Source organism: Carcharodon carcharias, chromosome 25 (genome assembly GCF_017639515.1).
Source record: "Carcharodon carcharias isolate sCarCar2 chromosome 25, sCarCar2.pri, whole genome shotgun sequence".
NCBI classification, from domain to species: Eukaryota; Metazoa; Chordata; class Chondrichthyes; order Lamniformes; family Lamnidae; genus Carcharodon; species Carcharodon carcharias.
The window spans coordinates 26684310-26705221 of NC_054491.1; the positions used below are offsets into that span (position 1 = coordinate 26684310).

General features: G+C 46.1%; 1 protein-coding gene across 1 annotated transcript in view; it reads right to left on the bottom strand.

Moving 5' to 3' along the window:
- The window catches only part of tecta (tectorin alpha), a 112203-nt gene that overhangs the window by 17716 nt on the left and 73575 nt on the right, over positions 1–20912 (bottom strand). The window contains exon 17 of the mRNA XM_041174284.1: positions 19248–19364. Within this exon, the coding sequence (XP_041030218.1) occupies positions 19248–19364 (117 nt within the window). The remainder of the gene's footprint in view (positions 1–19247; positions 19365–20912) is intronic.

The window sequence follows — 20912 nt, forward strand, 5'->3', positions numbered from 1 at the left end:
GGTCAGAGTAAAGGAGAAAGTATTAAAGTCTAAATCAGGGTTACATGTATGTGAATGCACAGATGGGGTAAGTAAGATTGATAACTTACAGGCCAAGATTGCTGTGTGGACATATGTGTTATAACAGAGACCTGACTTGAAGAAGGGCAGGTCTGGGTGCTAAATATTCCTAGATACAAGGTGTTCAGGAAAGATAGAAAAGGAAGAAAAGAGGGAGGGATTGTATCGATTAAGGGTCAATCTATTTGGCTGGACCTAAGGAACAAAAAAGGTGTAATTCCAATGCTCAGTGTAGTCTCTTGGCCACCAACTAGTGGGAAAGATGTAGAGGAAACTTTCAAGGAAAATACAGAGAGATGCAAAAATTATAACCGTTATAATGGGGGACTTTAATTATCTGAATATAGACGGGAGTAGTAGTAGTGTAAAGGACAGAGAAGGACATGAATTCCGAGAATGCACTCAGGAGAATTTTCTACAGCAGTATGTGTCCAGTCCAGTGAGAAAGGAGGAACTGCTGGACCTGGTTTTTGGGATGAGGTGGGTCAAGTGGATCTAGTGTCAATGGGAGAACATTTCGGGTACAGTGATCATTGTGTCATAAGGTTTAGATAACTATGGAAAAGAACAAAGAACAATCCAGAGTAAGAATAATTAACTGGAGGAAAGCCAACTTCAGTGGGGTAAGAATGGATCTTGGCTGAATAAATTGGAGTCAAAGATTGGCAGGAAAAACGGTAACTGAATAATGGGCTACCTTCAAAGAAGAGATAGGGAAAGGTAGGGCAAACAAATCCAGAGCTCCCTGGATGACAAAAGAGACAGAAATTAAGATAAAGAGGAACAAGTGCGCTTATGACAGGTGTCAGTTAGAAAATACAATTGAGAACCAGGCTGAATATAGAAGATTCAGATGAAAAAGCAAATAAGAGAAGCAAAGAGGGAGAGTGAAAAGAGGCTGGCAGCTAACATAAAAGGAGCAGGGTTGAGTAGAGACCAAAAAGGCATAGCTGAGGTATTAAATTAATACTTTGCACCTGTCTGTACCAAGGAAGAAGATGCTACCCAGGCCATGGTGAAAGGGGCTAATTTAGCCACGAGAAGGGTTTAAAATTGAAAAGGAGGAGGTATTGGATAGGCTGTCTGTACTTAAAGTTGGTAAGGCACCGGGACTGGATGTGATGCATCCAAGGATACTGAGGGAAGTGAGATTTTTCCGTCTTCTTTAGGGTCAGGGGTGGTGCCAGAGGACTGGAAAATTGCAAACATTATACCCTTGTTCAAAAGAGGTTGTAAAGATGTGCCCAGCAACTACAGGCCAGTCACTTTAACTTTGGTGCTGTGGAAACTTCTAGGGCAGAATTTCCTGCCTCTCGGGCGGGCAGAGCGGGAGTGGGTGGGCGCAGACTCGATCACCGCCCTCGATCGGGTCCGTGCCGCCATTTTATGCAGGCATGCCAATTGAGGCCCACCCAGCGTGAATCTCAGTTCCCGAGGACAGCGGGAGTGGGCAGGCAGCGGGACTGCAATGACATCCCGGTCCAGTGGTGACCCGGGCGGCCTGTTTTAAAAAACTACTTTCAAAGGCTGTGAATCCCGGCCAGTGGAAGGGCTGCCCCCAGGCGCTGCTGGTGAACAGGTCAGGCAGGAGGGCAGGGCAGGGAGGGCACTGCGCCCCTCGCTTTTCTGACGATTGCCTTGCTGCCCTGCTCGAGGAGGTGGCAGCCCGAAGAGAGGTCCTGCTACCCCAGGGCGGGAGAAGGAGGCCCCCCCACATGGCCAAACGTGCCTGGGAGGAGGTGGCGGAGGTGGTGAGCTCCCGCGATGTGGGGAGATGCACCTGGGTCCAGTATCGTAAGCGCTTCAACAACCTGTTGCACTCAGGAAGGGTGAGGACCATGTTGGCATTGGTCACTTAACCCAGGTAGGCTTTCCCCTCTGGTGCCTGCATCCCAACCACCAACAAGTCTGAGTGTAGTACCTGCTTTGAATCATTGACATCCTGTGTCCTTCGCTGGGTGGGCCAGCAGATATTGCCCATGCCGAGGTCACCCTGAGGGGGTGGTGAAGAGATGGGTTCTGCCCCTGCAGCATGTGGTGCACTGAGACCCACATGACTGTTTTGGGGGTAACCTGGAGGAGCTGTACCTGGGCGCAGTGCTGGAACTCCAGGACATGTCAAAGTCAGGGTGATGAGATGCTGGGAGGGGAGCTTCAAGGTGGCATTGGCACCGATCAATCTGCTGCCCTCTGCGCTCCACGTGCTTGCACCTCCTTGCTATGGAAGGTTAGACCCTGTGGTGCCTGATGTGAAGTAGGCAGCATTTGGCCAAGGGGGATGTTGGGGTGGTTGCAGGCCTGGCATCTTTGTGTGAGTGTTCAGCAGCAGCGGGGTGAGGAGACACTGGAGCCCTGCAATGTCCCACTCTGGTTGGGGTGGGCCATCTGCGAAGAGAATCCAGGTACAAGTAACACTGATCAATGCTCTTCTCTCCTTTTCAGGAGAAGAGTGCACATAATGCAGCCGAGCGGGTGAGGACTGGCGGTGGGCCGGCACAGGTGGCGATTCTCAGCCGCTTCGAGCAGGAGGCCCTGGACCTGGAGAGGCGCCATGTGCCCAGTTCCACCAGTGTCAGTGAGGCTGGGGTGCCATGGGCTGGTATGTTTGCCCAGCAGTGAGGTCACCATTGTTCTCCCCACAGCAATGGCAGTGCTGAATGTTCAGTGATTGAAGTTTGCAACATGGCTTGACCATTGCTTATGGAAGGATGAGCGCATAATGATCCGGGGGACTGGGATGTACATTGACATTGTCTCTATGTTAACTGATCCAATGTCCTTGTTCTTCCTTTCAGCATCAGCAGAGCAGGGCTGGGAGGAGGAGCAGCAGAGGCCCCCTCTCACCTGAGGGCCCTGAAGTCTCAGACTCACCAGCGTCACACCACCTCTGTCAGGCAGGCACCAGCACAGATACTGGCACCTTGGTGGGAATGAGAACATTGGCTAGTGTCCCGAGGCACAGCGGTGAGGGAACTTCACAGTCACTGGAGGAACTGGCAGAGACAGAGAGTGCCCATGGTGCCAGCAGTCGGAGGACTGCAGGGGATCCAGGCACATGCTCAGTCGGTGGCTCTGGAGTCGTCCGCGACGCAGCAAACACAGGAAATGCGGCCAGGTGTGCGGGAGCATCTGGGGGAGAAACATGAGGCTTTGCTTGGCTTGGTGACCATGGTGGAGGAGTCCACACTGACATCGCTGAAGCAATGAGCCTCATGGCCGAACGTCATGCATCCTCCATGGAGGGAGTGGTGACTCTCGTGGAGAGGCCCCTCCAGGGAACCAATCAGGGCTTCCTGGGGATGCGGTCGGACCAGCAAGCCCTCACATCGGCATTGCCCTCAGCTGGTCAGTGCCAGTGTGGAAGATGATCTGGGTACCAAGTTTCCCAGCTTGGTGCCCATCTATCCATGGTGAGCAGGGAGGTCTGAAGCCACCTCATGTTGGTGCAGCTGCTGCCTGTCATCTCTGTGGGCACATTTCAGGGCGCTCTGGATGTGGGCAGCAGCTTCTCCACCCCTCTGCCAGTTACCGTTGCATCCTATGAGGCTGCGACGACTGGGGAGATGCCAGCTGTGGAACTGGCAGCTCCCTCCCAGGTGGGACCAGCACAGGCTCCACAGGCCAGAGGACAACCGCAAAGGTCATCGAGGCCAACAGGACAGCAGAGTCAGCAGGCTGGCTCAGATACCACTCCCAGCGATGGGGCAGCACCAAGACTTAGCACCCGGAAACATAAACATGAGGCACCTTACGCACACCACGGGTTTATCACTGGTGCTTTTATGTTGGCCCGAGATGAGGTCTTTATGAGTTGGTGTGATGTATAGCACCTCTGTAATTATTTTTTTCTGAACTTCATTTTGTTAAATCATTAAATTTTGATATGTAACCATGGCTGAGGGTGCCTCTTTTCTTCTGCAGGTGGATGGTTTCCAATAATGTTATGAGTGATTTGTGGGACATTCAGCTTTATTGACAAGGCCCTTAGTTACTGTTCCTAACCAGACAGATTTTGCACTTAGGTATTGAGTATAGAGCCTGCAGCCCAGGCTGTCCTGGAGGTCCATATGTGGTGTGCTAGCTGAAGGTTCATTGGATTAAAACCTCCTGGGTGTCCCTCCCTCCCTGGACTGTGCCCAGATCAGCGTCTACCCCCTCAGCATTTCCCTGTGTGTGCTCACCCTCGGACTCACTGCTGGACTCATCGTGAACAGCCGCAGCCAATGTGTCTACATCTTCATCATCCACAGCGTTCCCCCCCCCCCCACCCTCTTTTCCAACGCAAGATTGTGGAGAGCGCAACATGCAACCACTATCAGCGACACACAATCTGGGGGGTACTGGAGTGCGCCCCCTGAGCAGTCCAGGCATCGGAAGCACATCTTGAGAAGACCAATGGCTGTCTCCACCACAGCTCTTGTGGTGCCGTGGCTCCTATTGTAGTGCTGCTCAGCTTCTGTTCTTGGATGGCAGAGAGACGTCAAAAGCCACCTTCTGAGGGGATAGCCCTTGTCACCCAGCAGCCATCCATCCAGCCGAGCTGGAGCCCCGGCACCTGGGAGTCTGGGAGTGTCTGAGGATGTAGGCATCGTGGGAGCTGCCTGGGTACCTTGCACAGACTTGTAGAATCAGCATCCTATGATCACAAACTATCTGCACGTTCATGGAGTGGAATCCCTTCCTGTTGAGGAAGGCACCAGGCTCACCTGCTGGCGCCTTGATAGCCACATGTGTACAGTCTATTGCACCCTGGATGTGGGGGAAGCCAGCAATGGCCGCGAAGCCTCTGGCTCACTGTGTCTGACTGGCCTGGTCCCGATGGAAGTGGATGAAGGTCAATGCGCGTCTGAATAGTGTGTCTGTAACCTGCTTCACACAAGTGTGGACAGCTGATTGGGAGACACCGCAAAGATCACCCACCAAGCTCTGGAAGGAGCCAGAGGCATAGAAGTTGAGGGCAACTGTAACCTTCAGAGCCACTGGCATGGGGTGTCCACCCACACAGTTCATGGAGATCTCAGGGCCAATCATCTGACAGATATAGTTGACTGTTTCCCTTGAGAGATGGAACCTCCTTCGGCACTGCAGCTCAGACATATTGAGGTAGCTGTTTCGCAGCCTGTATACCCTGGCAGCAGGATAGTAGCTTCTGCAGCCCCTTCCGCCTTGGACTACCTCTTGGCCCTGCACCCCTTGTGCCTCCACCTGTCCTCCCAAAGGTGGCTCCCCTGGAGGTTGCATGTGGACTCCTGGCCTCCTCTCCCTTCTAGCCCTCCCTTCCTCCTCAGAGGAGGTACCTCCAGTGGAGAGTTTTCAGCTCCCACTCCCAGGCTAAGGGAAGGCTTCCTGAAAGCTGCAGGCCCAAAAAAGATTCCTCACTGCAGAGCGCTGACCTGAAGGTTGTGAGTCCAGAGCAGCTGGTATGCGTTTTGAAGTATTGCAGATCACACAGGCAAGTATCAGTAACTTTGAAACACCAATATTTGACAGAGCACACTCGCAACCCCACTGAGCCCTCTTATCCTGCCTGTGGATGAGGTTTATACAAATGTGTCCTACCCGCCTGCCCATTGCGCCCGTGCAACCACCTGAAGATCACACGAGTGCCGAAAAATCAGCATTGATTGGTGCCTCAAGGACCTTAAGCGGCCCGTTAATTAATGGCGGGCGTGCATCGGATATCATTGCCCACCCACCCAACGAAATATTGCGATGGTGCGTGGTGATGTCAGGATGCTCGCCCAATGTCACCGCGTGTCATTTTATGCGTCGGTGTGTGGGTCCCACCCCCGCATGCCAATGAGAAAATTCTGCCCCTAGAAATTTGGGACAATATTAATAGTCACATGGACGAATGCGGGTTAATGAAGGAAAGCCAGCATGAATTTCTTAAGGGACAATCATGTTAGAATTATGATGATTCATTTTTCAATGGGAATGGGGATGTCAGGAAGGGATATTAATGTATATATTGTTACAAGAATTTATTTTTTAAAAATAGAGCTTTAGTCTGTGTGTGTGTGTGTGTTAATTGGATTAAAGCCAGCTAGCCTGGGTGCTTTGATGTACAGTAGTTTTGAGGTGTAAACGGAAGTAGAGGGTACATTTGCATTTTGTTGAATTTACATTTAAAGGGGAGTGCTGGATATAACGGAAGGGAGTTTGTACGTGCAGAGCAGAGGCATGTAAGATCAAAGCCTGTAAGCCTACAACTGTCTGCAAAAGAGCCAAATCAAAAGGAACCTCATTTTGAATTAATAAGGTGAAAATGCTTTGCCTGGTGTCTGGTTAAGTCTATTATTATTGCCTTAATGGAGATTAATTTTGGAATTTGTTAAAAGTTATGGCAGTAGTAATTTATAGCCATGTGTATGTGTTTAATTTGTTGTAAATTAATAAATGTCTCATTTAGTTTGATATAAAAGCCTCTTGAGAACTGGTCATGTTATTCCTGAATTTAGAGCTGCAACTCAAGACATTCCAATTGAAAATATAGGTTATGACAGTTGTTTAAAGTTTCCCTCTGGGATTTTAAAAAACTCAGTCTTTACAAACTGCTGTGTCATAACAACTGGGGGCTCTTGACAGGATAAAGATTATAATTCCTTGATTGGTTTGGAATTGGTGAACCTTAAGGTTACGACTTCGAGAAGCACTTTGAATGCAGGAGTTGGTGAGGTATTTTAGAAGTGGTGAGACTGCAAGAGGCTTTGGCAACTGCTAAGAATTGTCTTGGAGTAGAAGGTATAACTCTGATTGGGTTGCAACAAATAACCAAGAGTAAATTAACAGAACAAAAACAGAATTACCTGGAAAAACTCAGCAGGTCTGGCAGCGTCAGCGGAGAAGAAAAGAGTTGACGTTTCGAGTCCTCATGACCCTTCGAAGAACTTGAGTTCGAGTCCAAGAAAGAGTTGAAATATAAGCTGGTTTAAGGTGTGTGGTGGGGGGGGGTGGGGGGGGGTGCGGAGAGAGAGAGAGAAGTGGAGGGGGGAGTGTGATTGTAGGGCCAAGCAAGCAGTGATAGAAGCAGATCATCAAAAGATGTCAACAACAATAGAACAAAAGAACACATAGGTGTTAAAGTTGGTGATATTATCTAAACGAATGTGCTAATTAAGAATGGATGGTAGGGCACTCAAGGTATAGCTCTAGTGGGGGTGGGGAGAGCATAAAAGATTTTAAGATATTTAAAAATAATGGAAATAGGTGGGAAAAGAAAAATCTATATAATTTATTGGAAAAAAAAGGAAGGGGGAAACAGAAAGGGGGTGGGGATGGGGGAGGGAGCTCACGACCTAAAGTTGTTGAATTCAATATTCAGTCCGGAAGGCTGTAAAGTGCCTAGTCGGAAGATGAGGTGTTGTTCCTCCAGTTTGCGTTGGGCTTCACTGGAACAATGCAGCAAGCCAAGGACAGACATGTGGGCAAGAGAGCAGGGTGGAGTGTTAAAATGGCAAGCGACAAGGAGGTTTGGGTCATTCTTGCAGACAGACCGCAGGTGTTCTGCAAAGCGGTCGCCCAGTTTACGTTTGGTCTCTCCAATGTAGAGGAGACCACATTGGGAGCAACGAATGCAGTAGACTAAGTTGGGGAAATGCAAGTGAAATGCTGCTTCACTTGAAAGGAGTGTTTGGGCCCTTGGACAGTGAGGAGAGAGGAAGTGAAGGGGCAGGTGTTGCATCTTTTGCGTGAGCATGGGGTGGTGCCATAGGAGGGGGTTGAGGAGTAGGGGGTGATGGAGGAGTGGACCAGGGTGTCCCGGAGGGAGCGATCCCTACGGAATGCCGATAGGGGGGGGGTGAAGGGAAGATGTGTTTGGTGGTGGCATCATGCTGGAGTTGGCGGAAATGGCGGAGGATGATCCTTTGAATGCGGAGGCTGGTGGGGTGATAAGTGAGGACAAGGGGGACCCTATCATGTTTCTGGGAGGGAGGAGAAGGCGTGCGGGCGGATGCGCGGGAGATGGGCCGGACACGGTTGAGGGCCCTGTCAACGATCGTGGGTGGAAAACCTCGGTTAAGGAAGAAGGAGGACATGTCAGAGGAACTGTTTTTGAAGGTGGCATCATCGGAACAGATGCGACGGAGGCGAAGGAACTGAGAGAATGGGATGGAGTCCTTACAGGAAGCGGGGTGTGAGGAGCTGTAGTCGAGGTAGCTGTGGGAGTCGGTGGGTTTGTAATGGATATTGGTGGACAGTCTATCACCAGAGGTTGAGACAGAGAGGTCAAGGAAGGGAAGGGAAGTGTCAGAGATGGACCACGTGAAAATGATGGAGGGGTGGAGATTGGAAGCAAAATTAATAAATTTTAGCAAGTCCCGACGAGAGCATGAAGCGGCACCAAAGTATTCATCGATGTACCGGAGAAAGAGTTGTGGAAGGGGGCCGGAGTAGGACTGGAACAAGGAATGTTCCACATACCCCATAAAGAGACAGGCATAGCTGGGGCCCATGCGGGTACCCATAGCCACACCTTTTATATGGAGGAAGTGAGAGGAGCTGAAGGAGAAATTGTTCAGTGTGAGAACAAGTTCAGCCAGACGGAGGAGAGTAGTGGTCATGGTCCAAGGAGAGGTAGGAGGTAGTGTTCGGGCCTCTGTTCGAGGAAGAAGCTAAGGGCCCTCAGACCATCCTGGTGGGGGATGGAGGTGTAGAGGGATTGGAAGTCCATGGTGAAGAGGAAGCGGTTGGGGCCAGGGCACTGGAAATTGTTGATGTGACGTAAAGTGTCAGAGGAATCACGGATGTAGGTGGGAAGGGACTGGACAAGGGGAGAGAGAAGGGAGTCAAGATAACGAGAAATGAGTTCTGTGGGGCAGGAGCAAGCTGAGACAATCGGTCTACCGGGGCAGTTCTGTTTGTGGATTTTGGGTAGGAGATAGAAGCGGGCCGTCCGAGGTTGGGCGACTATCAGGTTGGAAGCTGTGGGAGGAAGATCCCCAGAGGAGATGAGGTCAGTGACAGTCCTGGAAACAATGGCTTGATGTTCAGTGATGGGGTCATGGTCCAAGGAGAGGTAGGAGGAAGTGTCTGCGAGTTGACGCTCAGCCTCCGCGAGGTAGAGGTCAGTGCGCCAGACAACAACAGCACCACCCTTGTCAGCGGGTTTGATGACAATGTCAGGGTTGGACCTGAGAGAATGGAGTGCAGTAAGTTCAGAGAGAGACAGGTTAGAATGGGTGAGAGGAGCAGAGAAATTGAGACGACTAATGTCACGCCGACAGTTCTCAATGAAAAGATCAAGAGAAGGTAAGAATCCAGAGGGAGGGGTCCAGGTGGAGGGAGAATATTGGAGATGGGTAAAAGGATCCGTTGAACTGGGAGAGGACTCCTGCCCAAAGAAGTGAGCCCGGAGACGAAGACGGCGGAAGAAGAGTTCAGCATCATGCTGAGCCCGAAATTCATTGAGGTGAGGGCGTTAAAGGTATGAAACTAAGTCCTTTGCTGAACACTGAACGTTCAGCATCGGAGAGGGGAAGGTCAGGGGGTATAGTGAATACACGGCTGGGGTTGGGATTGGAAGATGGGGTGGGGACGGAGGGACAGGCAGGGGTGGAGGGTCCTAGATGGGTGTTGGTGTCAATGAGTTGTTGCAGCTTGCGTTCCTTAGCACTTGAGAGAAAGAGAAAAAGTTTCTTGTTGAGGCGTCGGATGAGCCGAAGAATAAAATGAAACTGGGGACACGCGCAGCTTTGAAAAAGGGTACGGCGGTGCTGCTGGAGGGAGAGGTCAAATGTGTTCATATGGCGGCGCATGGCACTGAGTGTGGATTTCAGAATGTGACGGGAACAGCAGTCCAAGAAAGGTTTTATGTCCCGGAGATACCTGTAATCCTGGGTGGGTTCGAAACATGAGGGGTGGAATTTCAGTTGAAATCCATGTGGGGTAAGTCGGAGACGGAGACAGTCACTGAGAAAGGAGATATGGCTGTGAAAGCGGGTTTTAGTAAACACCTTGTCAAACACTAGGAGGGAAATGGAAAGCAATGAAGGTGAGCAAGGCAAAAGAGAGGAACGGAAATCTTGTCGCAGAAAAGAACAGAACTTCTTCAAGGAGGTAGGCATTTCTTGAAGAGCAGTGGCAGTCAATTAAACACAGAGATAAAAACAAAAAAACTGCGGATGCTGGAAATCCAAAACAAAAACAGAATTACCTGGAAAAACTCAGCAGTTCTGGCAGCATCGGCGGAGAAGAAAAGAGTTGATGTTTCGAGTCCTCATGACCCTTCGACAGAACTTGAGTTCGAGTCCAAGAAAGAGTTGAAATATAAGCTGGTTTAAGGTGACTGGGGGGTCAGAGAGAGAGAGAGAAGTGGAGGGGGGGGTGTGGTTGTAGGGACAAACAAGCAGTGATAGAAGCAGATCATCAAAAGATGTCAACAACAATAGAACAAAAGAACACATAGGTGTTAAAGTTGGTGATATTACCTAAACGAATGTGCTAATTAAGAATGGATGGTAGGGCACTCAAGGTATAGCTCTAGTGGGGGTGGGGAGAGCATAAAAGATTTTAAGATATTTAAAAATAATGGAAATAGGTGGGAAAAGAAAAATCTATATAAGTTATTGGAAAAAAAAGGAAGGGGGAAACAGAAAGGGGGTGGGGATGGGGGAGGGAGCTCACGACCTAAAGTTGTTGAATTCAATATTCAGTCCGGAAGGCTGTAAAGTGCCTAGTCGGAAGATGAGGTGTTGTTCCTCCAATTTGCGTTGGGCTTCACTGGAACAATGCAGCAAGCCAAGGACAGACATGTGGGCAAGAGAGCAGGGTGGAGTGTTAAAATGGCAAGCGACAAGGAGGTTTGGGTAATTCTTGCGGACAGACCGCAGGTGTTCTGCAAAGCGGTCGCCCAGTTTACGTTTGGTCTCTCCAATGTAGAGGAGACCACATTGGGAGCAACGAATGCAGTAGACTAAGTTGGGGGAAATGCAAATGAAATGCTGCTTCACTTGGAAGGAGTGTTTGGGCCCTTGGACGGTGAGGAGAGAGGAAGTGAAGGGGCAGGTGTTGCATCTTTTGCGTGGGCATGGGGTGGTGCCATAGGAGGGGGTTGAGGAGTAGGGGGTGATGGAGGAGTGGGCCAGGGTGTTAACAGAGTTGGCAGATAAGTTAAAATTGGGGTTACCTATGGGGACTAGAAAATCAGATATAATCAAAAGTATAGCACAGCATCTACAGTTGGAAGTGAAACCTGACACTAGTGAGTCACAGCTGGAGGTAGTGAGACTTCAGTTTGAAATTAAGAAGCTTGAATTTGAACAAGCAAAGGAACTGAAAAAACTTGAATTAATAGCAAAGGAAAGAGAAATGACATTTAAAAAAGAGCAAGCATAAAGGCAGGAGAAAGAAAGGAAGCTGGAACTAGAATTTCAGGAAAGAGAAAAAGAGAGAGAAAAAGAATACCTGCTTAAAAGGCTGGAAGTTAAAAAAGAGATCGCGGATTCTGAGGAGAGTTTTGATGATGAAAAAACCTTTAACCTAAAACGCAGTGGGGAGATGTTTAAATTTGTACAAGCTCTTCCAATGTTTGAGGAAAAAGATGCTGAAGCATTCTTTATTTCATTTGAGAAGCTAGCTAAACAGGGGAAATGGCCATAGGAGTATTGGACGTTATTATTACAGTCTAAGTTGCTGGGTAGAGTGCATGAGATATATGCTTCACTGCCTGAAAAGGTATCAGTGAATTATGATGTGGTGAAAAAGGCTATTTTGAGTGCATATGAGTTGGTTCCTGATGCATACAGGCAGAAATTTAGGAATATGAGAAAACAGCCTGGACAAACTTATATTGAGTTTGAGAGAGTAAAACTGGTGGATATGGGTGTTAAAAATAGAGACAACATATTGCAGCTCTTAGGGAAGTAATTCTTTTGGAACAGTTTAAAGACTCAATTTCTTTGGTAGTGAGAACTCATGTGGAGGAACAGGAGGGTTAAAACTGTCAGACAAGCAGCAGAGATAGCTGATGAACATGAGTTAGTTTATAGAGCTAAACCTGTTTTTTGTCACCCTTTCAAATTGGAAAAAGAAAGTTGGAAGGTGAAAGGAAGGTAGATAGTCAGGGAAGAGGAGTGGAAGTTTTTTCTCAGGATAAAAAGGCGATGAAGGTAGAAGTGATATTCGAAAATTGAGGTGTTTTCGTTGTGATAAAGTGGGGCACATGAAGTCAGTCTGTTGGAAATTGCAAGAAAAATCTGTTGGAATTATCAGGGTACAGAAAAGTCCTGGAAGTAAAAGCACTTTGGGTTCTGAGGCTCAGGCACAAGAACAACCAGTGGTTTGTGTACAGGTAAAGCAGGAAGAATCAATGAAAGGTAAAGAAGTGCAAATGTGTTCACGATTTACCCAAGAGAATTCAGAGGAGCAGGTTGCAGAAATGTTTAAAGATTTTGGGCAGAATTTTTCCGTCGGCAGGCGGGTTTGGCAGGGGTGGTTGGGAAGCCCATGATTGGCGCCACACCGCGATTTCACACTGGCGGGCCAATGAAGACCTGCCCAGCGTGAAACGCAAGCAGCAGCGTGAACACTGCCTGTATGGAAGGGGGGGGAGGAGGGCGAGCGGGCCGAATGCAGACTTGGTGCATGCACGCGAGTTAACATTACCTAATCTCTTTGAGGCACTGAGCTGCCTCAGGGAGATGAAACATTGTTAAAAAAAGAAAATAAAAATGTAATAAAAATGTCCCCTCATGTGACTCTGTCACATGAGCAGGGACATGTTATTAATTCAATTGTAAAACTTTTATTTTATTTTTATTTGCTTTTGGAAACCTTAACCCCCCCACCCTCATGGATGAAGTTTCCAAAAATATGCAAAGGCCACTTCGCCTTTTTGACTGCCCACCAACCGTTAGGTGAAAAATTTAGGTTAATTGATTATTTAATGGCCTTAACAGGCCTTTTAATTGTCGACAGGCACATTGCTGACTCTGGCGCATGCCCGCCGACTGAACTATTGCACAACTGCACACTTGGCCAACATCAACGTGCATTGTTTCACGCTCGAGCAGGTCAAGTGTGTGCCCACCCACTGAGCAAAAATTTCTACCCTTTATGTGTGAAAAGAAAGTCATTCCATGTGTACAGGGTGGAATAGGTAAAGATTGTAAATTTTTAAGAGACACAGGAGCTAGTCAATCTCTAATGTTGTAGGATAGTGACATTTGTTGTTCAGAGGGGGTATTGCAGGAGCAGGTGATAATAAGTGGGGTTCATGGAAATGCTAAATCTATTCCATTGTGGAAAGTAAATTTAAAGACCAAAGGGAAGACAAGTGAAATTATTGCTGGAGTAATGGAAACATTGCCCATTGCAGGGGTTCAATTTATTCTGGGTTATGATAGAACTGGATCACAAATGCGGGTGATGTCTAGGGTGGCTGAGCAGCCTGTAGAAGCGTTTTCAAAAGATGTGCTACAGAAGGAGCATCCTGGATTGTCTCCTGATTGTGTGATAACAAGATCAAAAGCTCATTGGGAAGAACAAGATAAACAAGAAAGGCAGGCAGTTCAATGGCAAAAAGGTGTCAAAATCCAATTAGCTGGTACGGTGTTTGATAAAAACAAAAAAACTGCGGATGCTGGAAATCCAAAACAAAAACAGAATTACCTGGAAAAACTCAGCAGGTCTGGCAGCATCGGCGGAGAAGAAAAGAGTTGACGTTTCGAGTCCTCATGACCCTTCGACAGAACTTGAGTTCGAGTCCAGGAAAGAGCTGAAATATAAGCTGGTTTAAGGTGTGTGTGTGGGGGGCGGAGAGATAGAGAGACAGAGAGGTGGAGGGGGTTGGTGTGGTTGTAGCGACAAACAAGCAGTGATAGAAGCAGATCATCAAAAGATGTCAACAACAATAGTACAATAGAACACATAGGTGTTAAAGTTAAAGTTGGTGATATTATCTAAACGAATGTGCTAATTAAGAGCACATTCGTTTAGATAATATCACCAACTTTAACTTTAACACCTATGTGTTCTATTGTACTATTGTTGTTGACATCTTTTGATGATCTGCTTCTATCACTGCTTGTTTGTCGCTACAACCACACCAACCCCCTCCACCTCTCTGTCTCTCTATCTCTCCGCCCCCCACACACACACCTTAAACCAGCTTATATTTCAGCTCTTTCCTGGACTCGAACTCAAGTTCTGTCGAAGGGTCATGAGGACTCGAAACGTCAACTCTTTTCTTCTCCGCCGATGCTGCCAGACCTGCTGAGTTTTTCCAGGTAATTCTGTTTTTGTTACGGTGTTTGATAACATTGTTCAAATGGAAAGACTACAGGATGATTCAGCTGAAGTGTTTAACTCAAGGAGGTTAGTGGACTTACAGAAAAATGATTTGCAATTAAAGCAGTAATATCAGAAAGCTTAATCAGAAACAGAAGCAAAATGTATTCCAGCCTGTTATTACCTTCAGGGAGATATTTTAATAAGAAAACGCAGGGTGGATCATGTCTCAGCAAATGAAAGCTGGAGTGAGGTGCGTCAGATTGTTACCGCAGGGATCGGTGCTGGGAACCCAGTTATTCACAATATATATTAATGATTTAGATGAGGGAACTAAATGTAATATCTCCACATTTGCAGATGACACAAAGCTGGGTGGGAGGGTGAGCTGTGAGGAGGATGCAGAGATGCTTCAGTGTGATTTGGACAAGCTGAGTGAGTGGGCAAATGCATGGCAGATGCAGTATAATGTGGATAAATGTGAGGTTATCCACTTTGGTAGCAAAAACAGGAAGGCAGATTATTATCTGAATGGCTATAAATTGAGAGAGGGGAATGTGCAATGAGACTTGGGTATTCCCTTACACCAGTCACTGAAGGTAAGCATGCAGGTGCAGCAGGCAGTAAAGAAGGCAAATGGTATGTTGCCCTTCATAGCGAGAGGATTCAAGTACAGGAGCAGGGATGTTTTGCTGCAGTTATTCAGGGTCTTGGTGAGACCACACCTGGAATACTGTGTGCAGTTTTAGTCTCCTTATCTGAGGAAGGATGTTCTTGCCATAGAGGGAGTGCAGCGAAGGTTTACCCGACTGATTCCTGGGATGGCGGGACTGACATACGAGGAGAGATTGAGTTGATTAGGATTATATTCACTGGAGTTCAGAAGAATGAGGGGGGGGATCTCATAGAAACTTATAAAATTCTAACAGGACTAGACAGGGTAGGAGCAGGAAGGATGTTCCTGATGGTGGGGGAGTCCAGAACCAGGGGTCACGATCTGAGGAGATGCGGTAGACCATTTAGGACTGAGATGAGGAGAGCCTGTGGAATTCATTACCACAGAAAGTAGCTGAGACCAAAACATTGTATGCTTTCAAGGAGTTAGATATAGCTTTTGGGATGAAAGGGATCAAAGGATATGGGAAGAAAGAGGGAGCAGGCTATTGAGTTGGATGATCAGCCATGATTATAATGAATGGTGGCACAGGCTCGAAGGGCCGAATGGCCTACTCCAGCTCCTAGTTTCTCTGTTTCTATCCCAATAGGGTATAGAAACGAGATTCTGAGGATTGCTCATGAAATTCCAATGGTGGGGGGATGATATTTAGGAATTAGGGGCAGAATTTTGCCCTTGGCGGGCGGGCTTGGTGGGGGCGGTTGGGAAGCCGACCGCTGACTGCCACCTTTGATCACTACCGCACCACGATTTCAGGCTGCCGGGCAAATTAAGGCCCACCCAGCGTGAAATGTGAGCGGCAACACGGAGTGCTGCCTGTGCAGGGGGGCGGTGGCGGGGGTGGTGCAAGCCCCCCTGAGCGCAAACTTAAGTGCATGTGCACGAGTGAGTGCTGCATAATCTCCCTGGGGCATGGAGCTGTCTCAGGGAGATGAAGAGACATAAAAAATAAAGAAAATAAAAATGTAATAAAACATGTTCACTCGCGACTCTGTCACATGAGCAGGGATATGTTAATAATGAAAAATTAAAGTTTTTGCTTTATTTTTATTCACTTTTGGAAACCTCAACCCGCCCGTGGATGAGGTTTCCAAAAAATGCAAAGGCCACTTGGCCTTTTCGCCTGTTCGTCAACCGTTAGGTTGGACAGGCAGTGAAAATTTTATGTTAATTGATAACTTAATGGCCTTAACAGGCCTTTTGATTGCCGGCTCCAGCACATGGCCACCGACCAAACTATCGCGCGACTGTGCATTGACGTCAGCACGCTCGGCTGACATCAACACGTGTCACTTCACACTCGAGCGGATTAGGGTGCTCCTGCCCGCCAAGCAAAAATTTCTGCCCTAGGAAAACACAGGAAAAGATACAAAGGTATTTTTTTTTTTGGCCAGGATTGAATAGGGATGTAGTCAAATTCTATAGAACCTGTCATACATGTCAAGTAACAGGGAAACTACAAGCAATGATTAAGCTGGCACCTTTAATCCCAATACCAGTTTTTAAGAACCTTTTACTAGGGTCATGATTGATTGCATAGGACCCTTCCCTAAGACTAAAAGTGGGAATCAGTATTTATTGACAATAATGGATGTGTCTACCAGGTTTCCCGAAGTGATATCTTTAAGGAATATTACAACTAAGAACATTGTGAAGGAGTTAATTCATTTTTTTAATAAGATATGGTTCTTCTAAGGAAATACAATCAGATCAGGGGTCAAATTTCATGTCACAGCTATTTAAGGAAGTATGAACAGTTTGGTGATAAAACAATTTAAGTCAACAGCTTATCATCCGGAGCCACAAGGAGCTTTGGAAAGGTGGCATCAAACTTTAAAAACTATGATAGGAGCAAACTGTCAGGATTATCCACAGGATTGGAATACAGGAATTCCATTCTTGTTATTTTCTATTAGAGATGCTTCTAATGCATCACTGGTTTTTGCCCTTTTGAACTAATTTATGGTCATGAGGTAAGGGGACCACTGAAATTGATTCATGAGAAATTGGTGGGTCAAAATTCAGAAACTATTCTCTTAGATTATGTATCAAATTTCAGAGAAAGATTGAACAGAGCATGTGAGTTGGTTAGAGAACATTTACAGATATTACAGCAAATGATGAAAGTGAAAGCAGATAAGAAACCTAAAGCTCGCAGTTTTGTTTCTGGAGAGAAAGTGTTAGTTTTGTTACCAGTACTAGGTGATTCATTAAATGCAAGGTTTATTGGACCTTACAGGGTTGAAAAGAAATTGAGTGAAGTAAATTATTTAATAAATACTCCAGATAGAAGAAAGAAGCAGAGGGTGTGTCATGTAAATATGCTTTAAAAGTATTTTGACAGGGAAGAGGAACAAAAAGGTATTAGTGATGGTGGATGATGAGAAAGAAGCAGAAGTGCAGGACTCTGAAATTGATTTTCCTCTAATCATATTGAATAATGGGGGGGTCGTTGAAAATTTAAATGAAATATTGAGTTACCTTCCAAGCAAGTGTGGAAAAGCTATTGCAGTCATACAAGCCTATTTGTGGGAATAAATTGGGAAAGACACCTTCAACTGTACATGATGTCTCTGCACAGGAAAGTCAAGGATATCATGGATTTCCCAGTGCCTACAACAAAACGAGAGGTTTTGAGATTTCTGGGAATGACTGGGTTTTACTGGAAATTTGTGCCAAATTTTAGCTGAGTGGTTGCCTCACTGACTGAACCATTAAAAATGAACAAGGCATTTCAATGGACATTGGACTGTCAGAAGTCATTCGGTAGCTTGAAAACTGTATTAACTACGACACCAGTGTTGGCAGTACCCAATTATGCCAAGCAATTTAAGTTGGCCGTTGGTGTAAGTGATATAGGCATTGGGGCTGTACTGTTACAAGAAGATGACACTGGACTTGAAAAACCAATAGGGTATTTTTCACAGAAACTGAATGTACAACAGAGAAGATATTCAACGATTGACAAAGAGACCTTGAGTTTGGTGTTAGTGTTGCAGCATTTTGAAATTTATGTTGCAACCAATTCACCAGAAAGAATTGTTTATATAGACCACAATCCTTTGAAGTTTTTGGACAAATTTCATGACAAAAATGCAAGGCTTTTCAGATGGAGTCTATTATTACAATCATTTAATCTACAGATTGTACATGTTGCTGGTATAGAGAATCTGTTTGCAGGTGCATTATCAAGAGTTTGAAGCTAAAAGGAAAATTGGACATTTCAAAAAACTTGGACACTGAACAGGAGTGATTTCTGTTGATACCAAGGACTTGTGTACATGTGTGTATATATATATATATATATATATATATATATATATAGTTATATTAATGGATGCATCTGATAGTGTAATAAGTATAGGAGATGGGTTATTAAAAATGAAGCCATCTTTTAGAATTATACAGTTCATTTTTTGATAGGGAGGGGGATGTCATGAAGAGATATTAATGTATATAATGTTATTGGAAATTATTTTAAATTGGACTTGTAGTAGGGTCTGTGTCTGTGGGTGTGTCAGTGTGTGTCTTAATTGGATTAAAGCCCAGCTATCCTGGCTGCTTTGATGTGTAGTAGATTTGAGATGTAAAGAGTAAGGTAGAGGGTACATTTGCATTTTGTTGAATAAACCATTCAAAGACTGGGGGTGAAATCTTGCACCTAGCTAGGAGACACCAAGCAAAATGTTTATATAATTAATAAATTTGGTGCTATGAAAGAGGTTTTATTGTTAGAAGAGATGGAGTCCAAAGGGCCTGGTGATACAATGAGAATTTACATTCAAAGGGAAGGCTAGGTATATATGGTAGTAATTTGTGTTTAATACCTTGTAAAACTAATAAATGTTTAATTTAATTTATATAAAAGCCTCTGGAGGCTTGGTGGTTTCATGTCTGAATTCAGAGCTGCATCTTAAACATACCAATTGAAAATATTGGTTATGACAGTTGTTTAAAGTTTCCCTCTAGGATTTTAAATAACTCAGCCTTTACTAACTGCTGTGTCATAACACTTCTAACCATTCTAACTTATTCTAGGGCTGCACTGGTCCAACCAAAAAACTCCAGCAAATTCACCAATATTACTACTCCTTTTCACAGACGTGAGTGAGGCTGGTGATGATTTGGCAGGTTGATCAAGGAAGGTTTCAGAAGCACAAGGAAATTCAGGGAAACAGCTCCCACCTGAATGTCCTTGCTGAAAAGATTCCTACACCATTCCTATTCAGGCAGAGAAATTCACCTGCTTGGTGTTTAGTTTAGGTATCCAGTGTTTCTGTACATTTACCGCTGTCGGGGCTGGGCTCCTCCGGGCAACCACATAGATCTCCGTTACCCTGTCGGCACAAACTGTAGTTGGTGCAAATGCCTCCAGCACATGGATCATCGATCAATTCTGCTAAAAGCAAACAGACACAAATGATTAACCTTTCGACTCAGCAACTACCAGAAACATTCTCCAGCCAAGACATGCAAGTTCAAACAGATCCAAAGATATACATGCAGGGATTTGTGGAAAGCATTGAAATTCCCAGACAATGATATCTGCAGTAAGTGTCTGTGGTTTCGGCACCTTTGTCTCAGAGCAGGAGTCCGAACTGCAGACATTGCTGGTCATCAGGGAGAGGGAGAGTTACCAGAACACTTTGTTCCAGGAGGCAGTCACTCCTCTTAGGTTAAGTAGAACTTTAGAATTGGTTAATGATCAGGGACAGGAGGGTGTGACTGTGAGTCAAGCAGGTAAGCGGAACAAGCATGAAGTGATGGAGGAGACTCAGCTCGTATGTTATCAACAGGTTTGCCTCCATATCTGCTCCTCTATCTCCCCCTGATGGTTTGGAGGCCTATAGTACACTCCCAGCAAAGTGATTGCCCCCTTGAGGTTTGAGGTACTTGCTAACTGTGTGGATGAGACCAAGAACTACAGGGTGGATGGTGCAGGAGGTTATTCAAGTGGGGGAAGTAAAGTAATAGTGTTAGGGAACAATATAATCAGAGGGTATAAATACTGTGCCCTGCAGTTGCACCAGAAGTTCTAAAGGTCTAGTACCATGGGTTAAGACATGGACTCAGGCTGTAGATGAACTTGCAGTGGGGGAGGGGAGTGTCCTGTTGTCAGTGTGCACGTAGGAACCAATATCATAGGTCAAACCAGAAATGGCGTTCTACTGAGAAATGTTGAGGAGTTAGGGTCCAAAATCAAAAACAACTTAAAAGAACCCAAAATCTCTGGACTCTCCTCTGAACCACGTGCCAATAGGCAAAGGGTTAAGCATATTAGAGCATTAAGCATGTGGTTCAAAGGGTGGTATGGGGAGAAGTGATTTCAATTCATGGGGTACTGGCAGCAGTACTCAGGAAAGAGGGAGCTGTAACATTGGGATGGGCTCCACTTAAACTGGCCTGGGATCAGTGTTCTGGTGAATCGTGTAATGAGGCTTGTAGTTAGGGTTTTAAACTAAAAGTGGTGGTGGTAATGGTGGGGTTGCAGTGAGCTCTCAGGTGAAGGGAGATTTAGAAATCCAAAGAGAAAAGTAGAAACAATAGAGCAGTGCAGCCATTTGAAAAAAGGCAAGCAGAGGGAGACAAAGAGACAGAGAATTTAATGATACTACTGTATCAGTTTGTAGAATGCTATCACAACAGTTTCCTCTTTGAAAAGCTGATCATAATAGAATTGAATACCATATTAAGTTTGAAAGTGATGTACTCACTGAAGTCAGAGAGGGAATGGGTAACTACCAATCAGAAGAAGGGAGGCAGGCAGGTAATCAGGAAAGCCCCAGAGTGCATCTCACTCAAGAACCATTTTTCTGTGTTGGAAAGCGGTGAGGGTGAATGTTCCTCTGGAGAGTGCAGCCAGGGCCAAGTTCACAGCGCTGTGGGTGGCTCAGCTGCATAAGGGGGGAGAGTAAGAGTGCAAGAGCAATAGTGGTAGGAGTCCCAA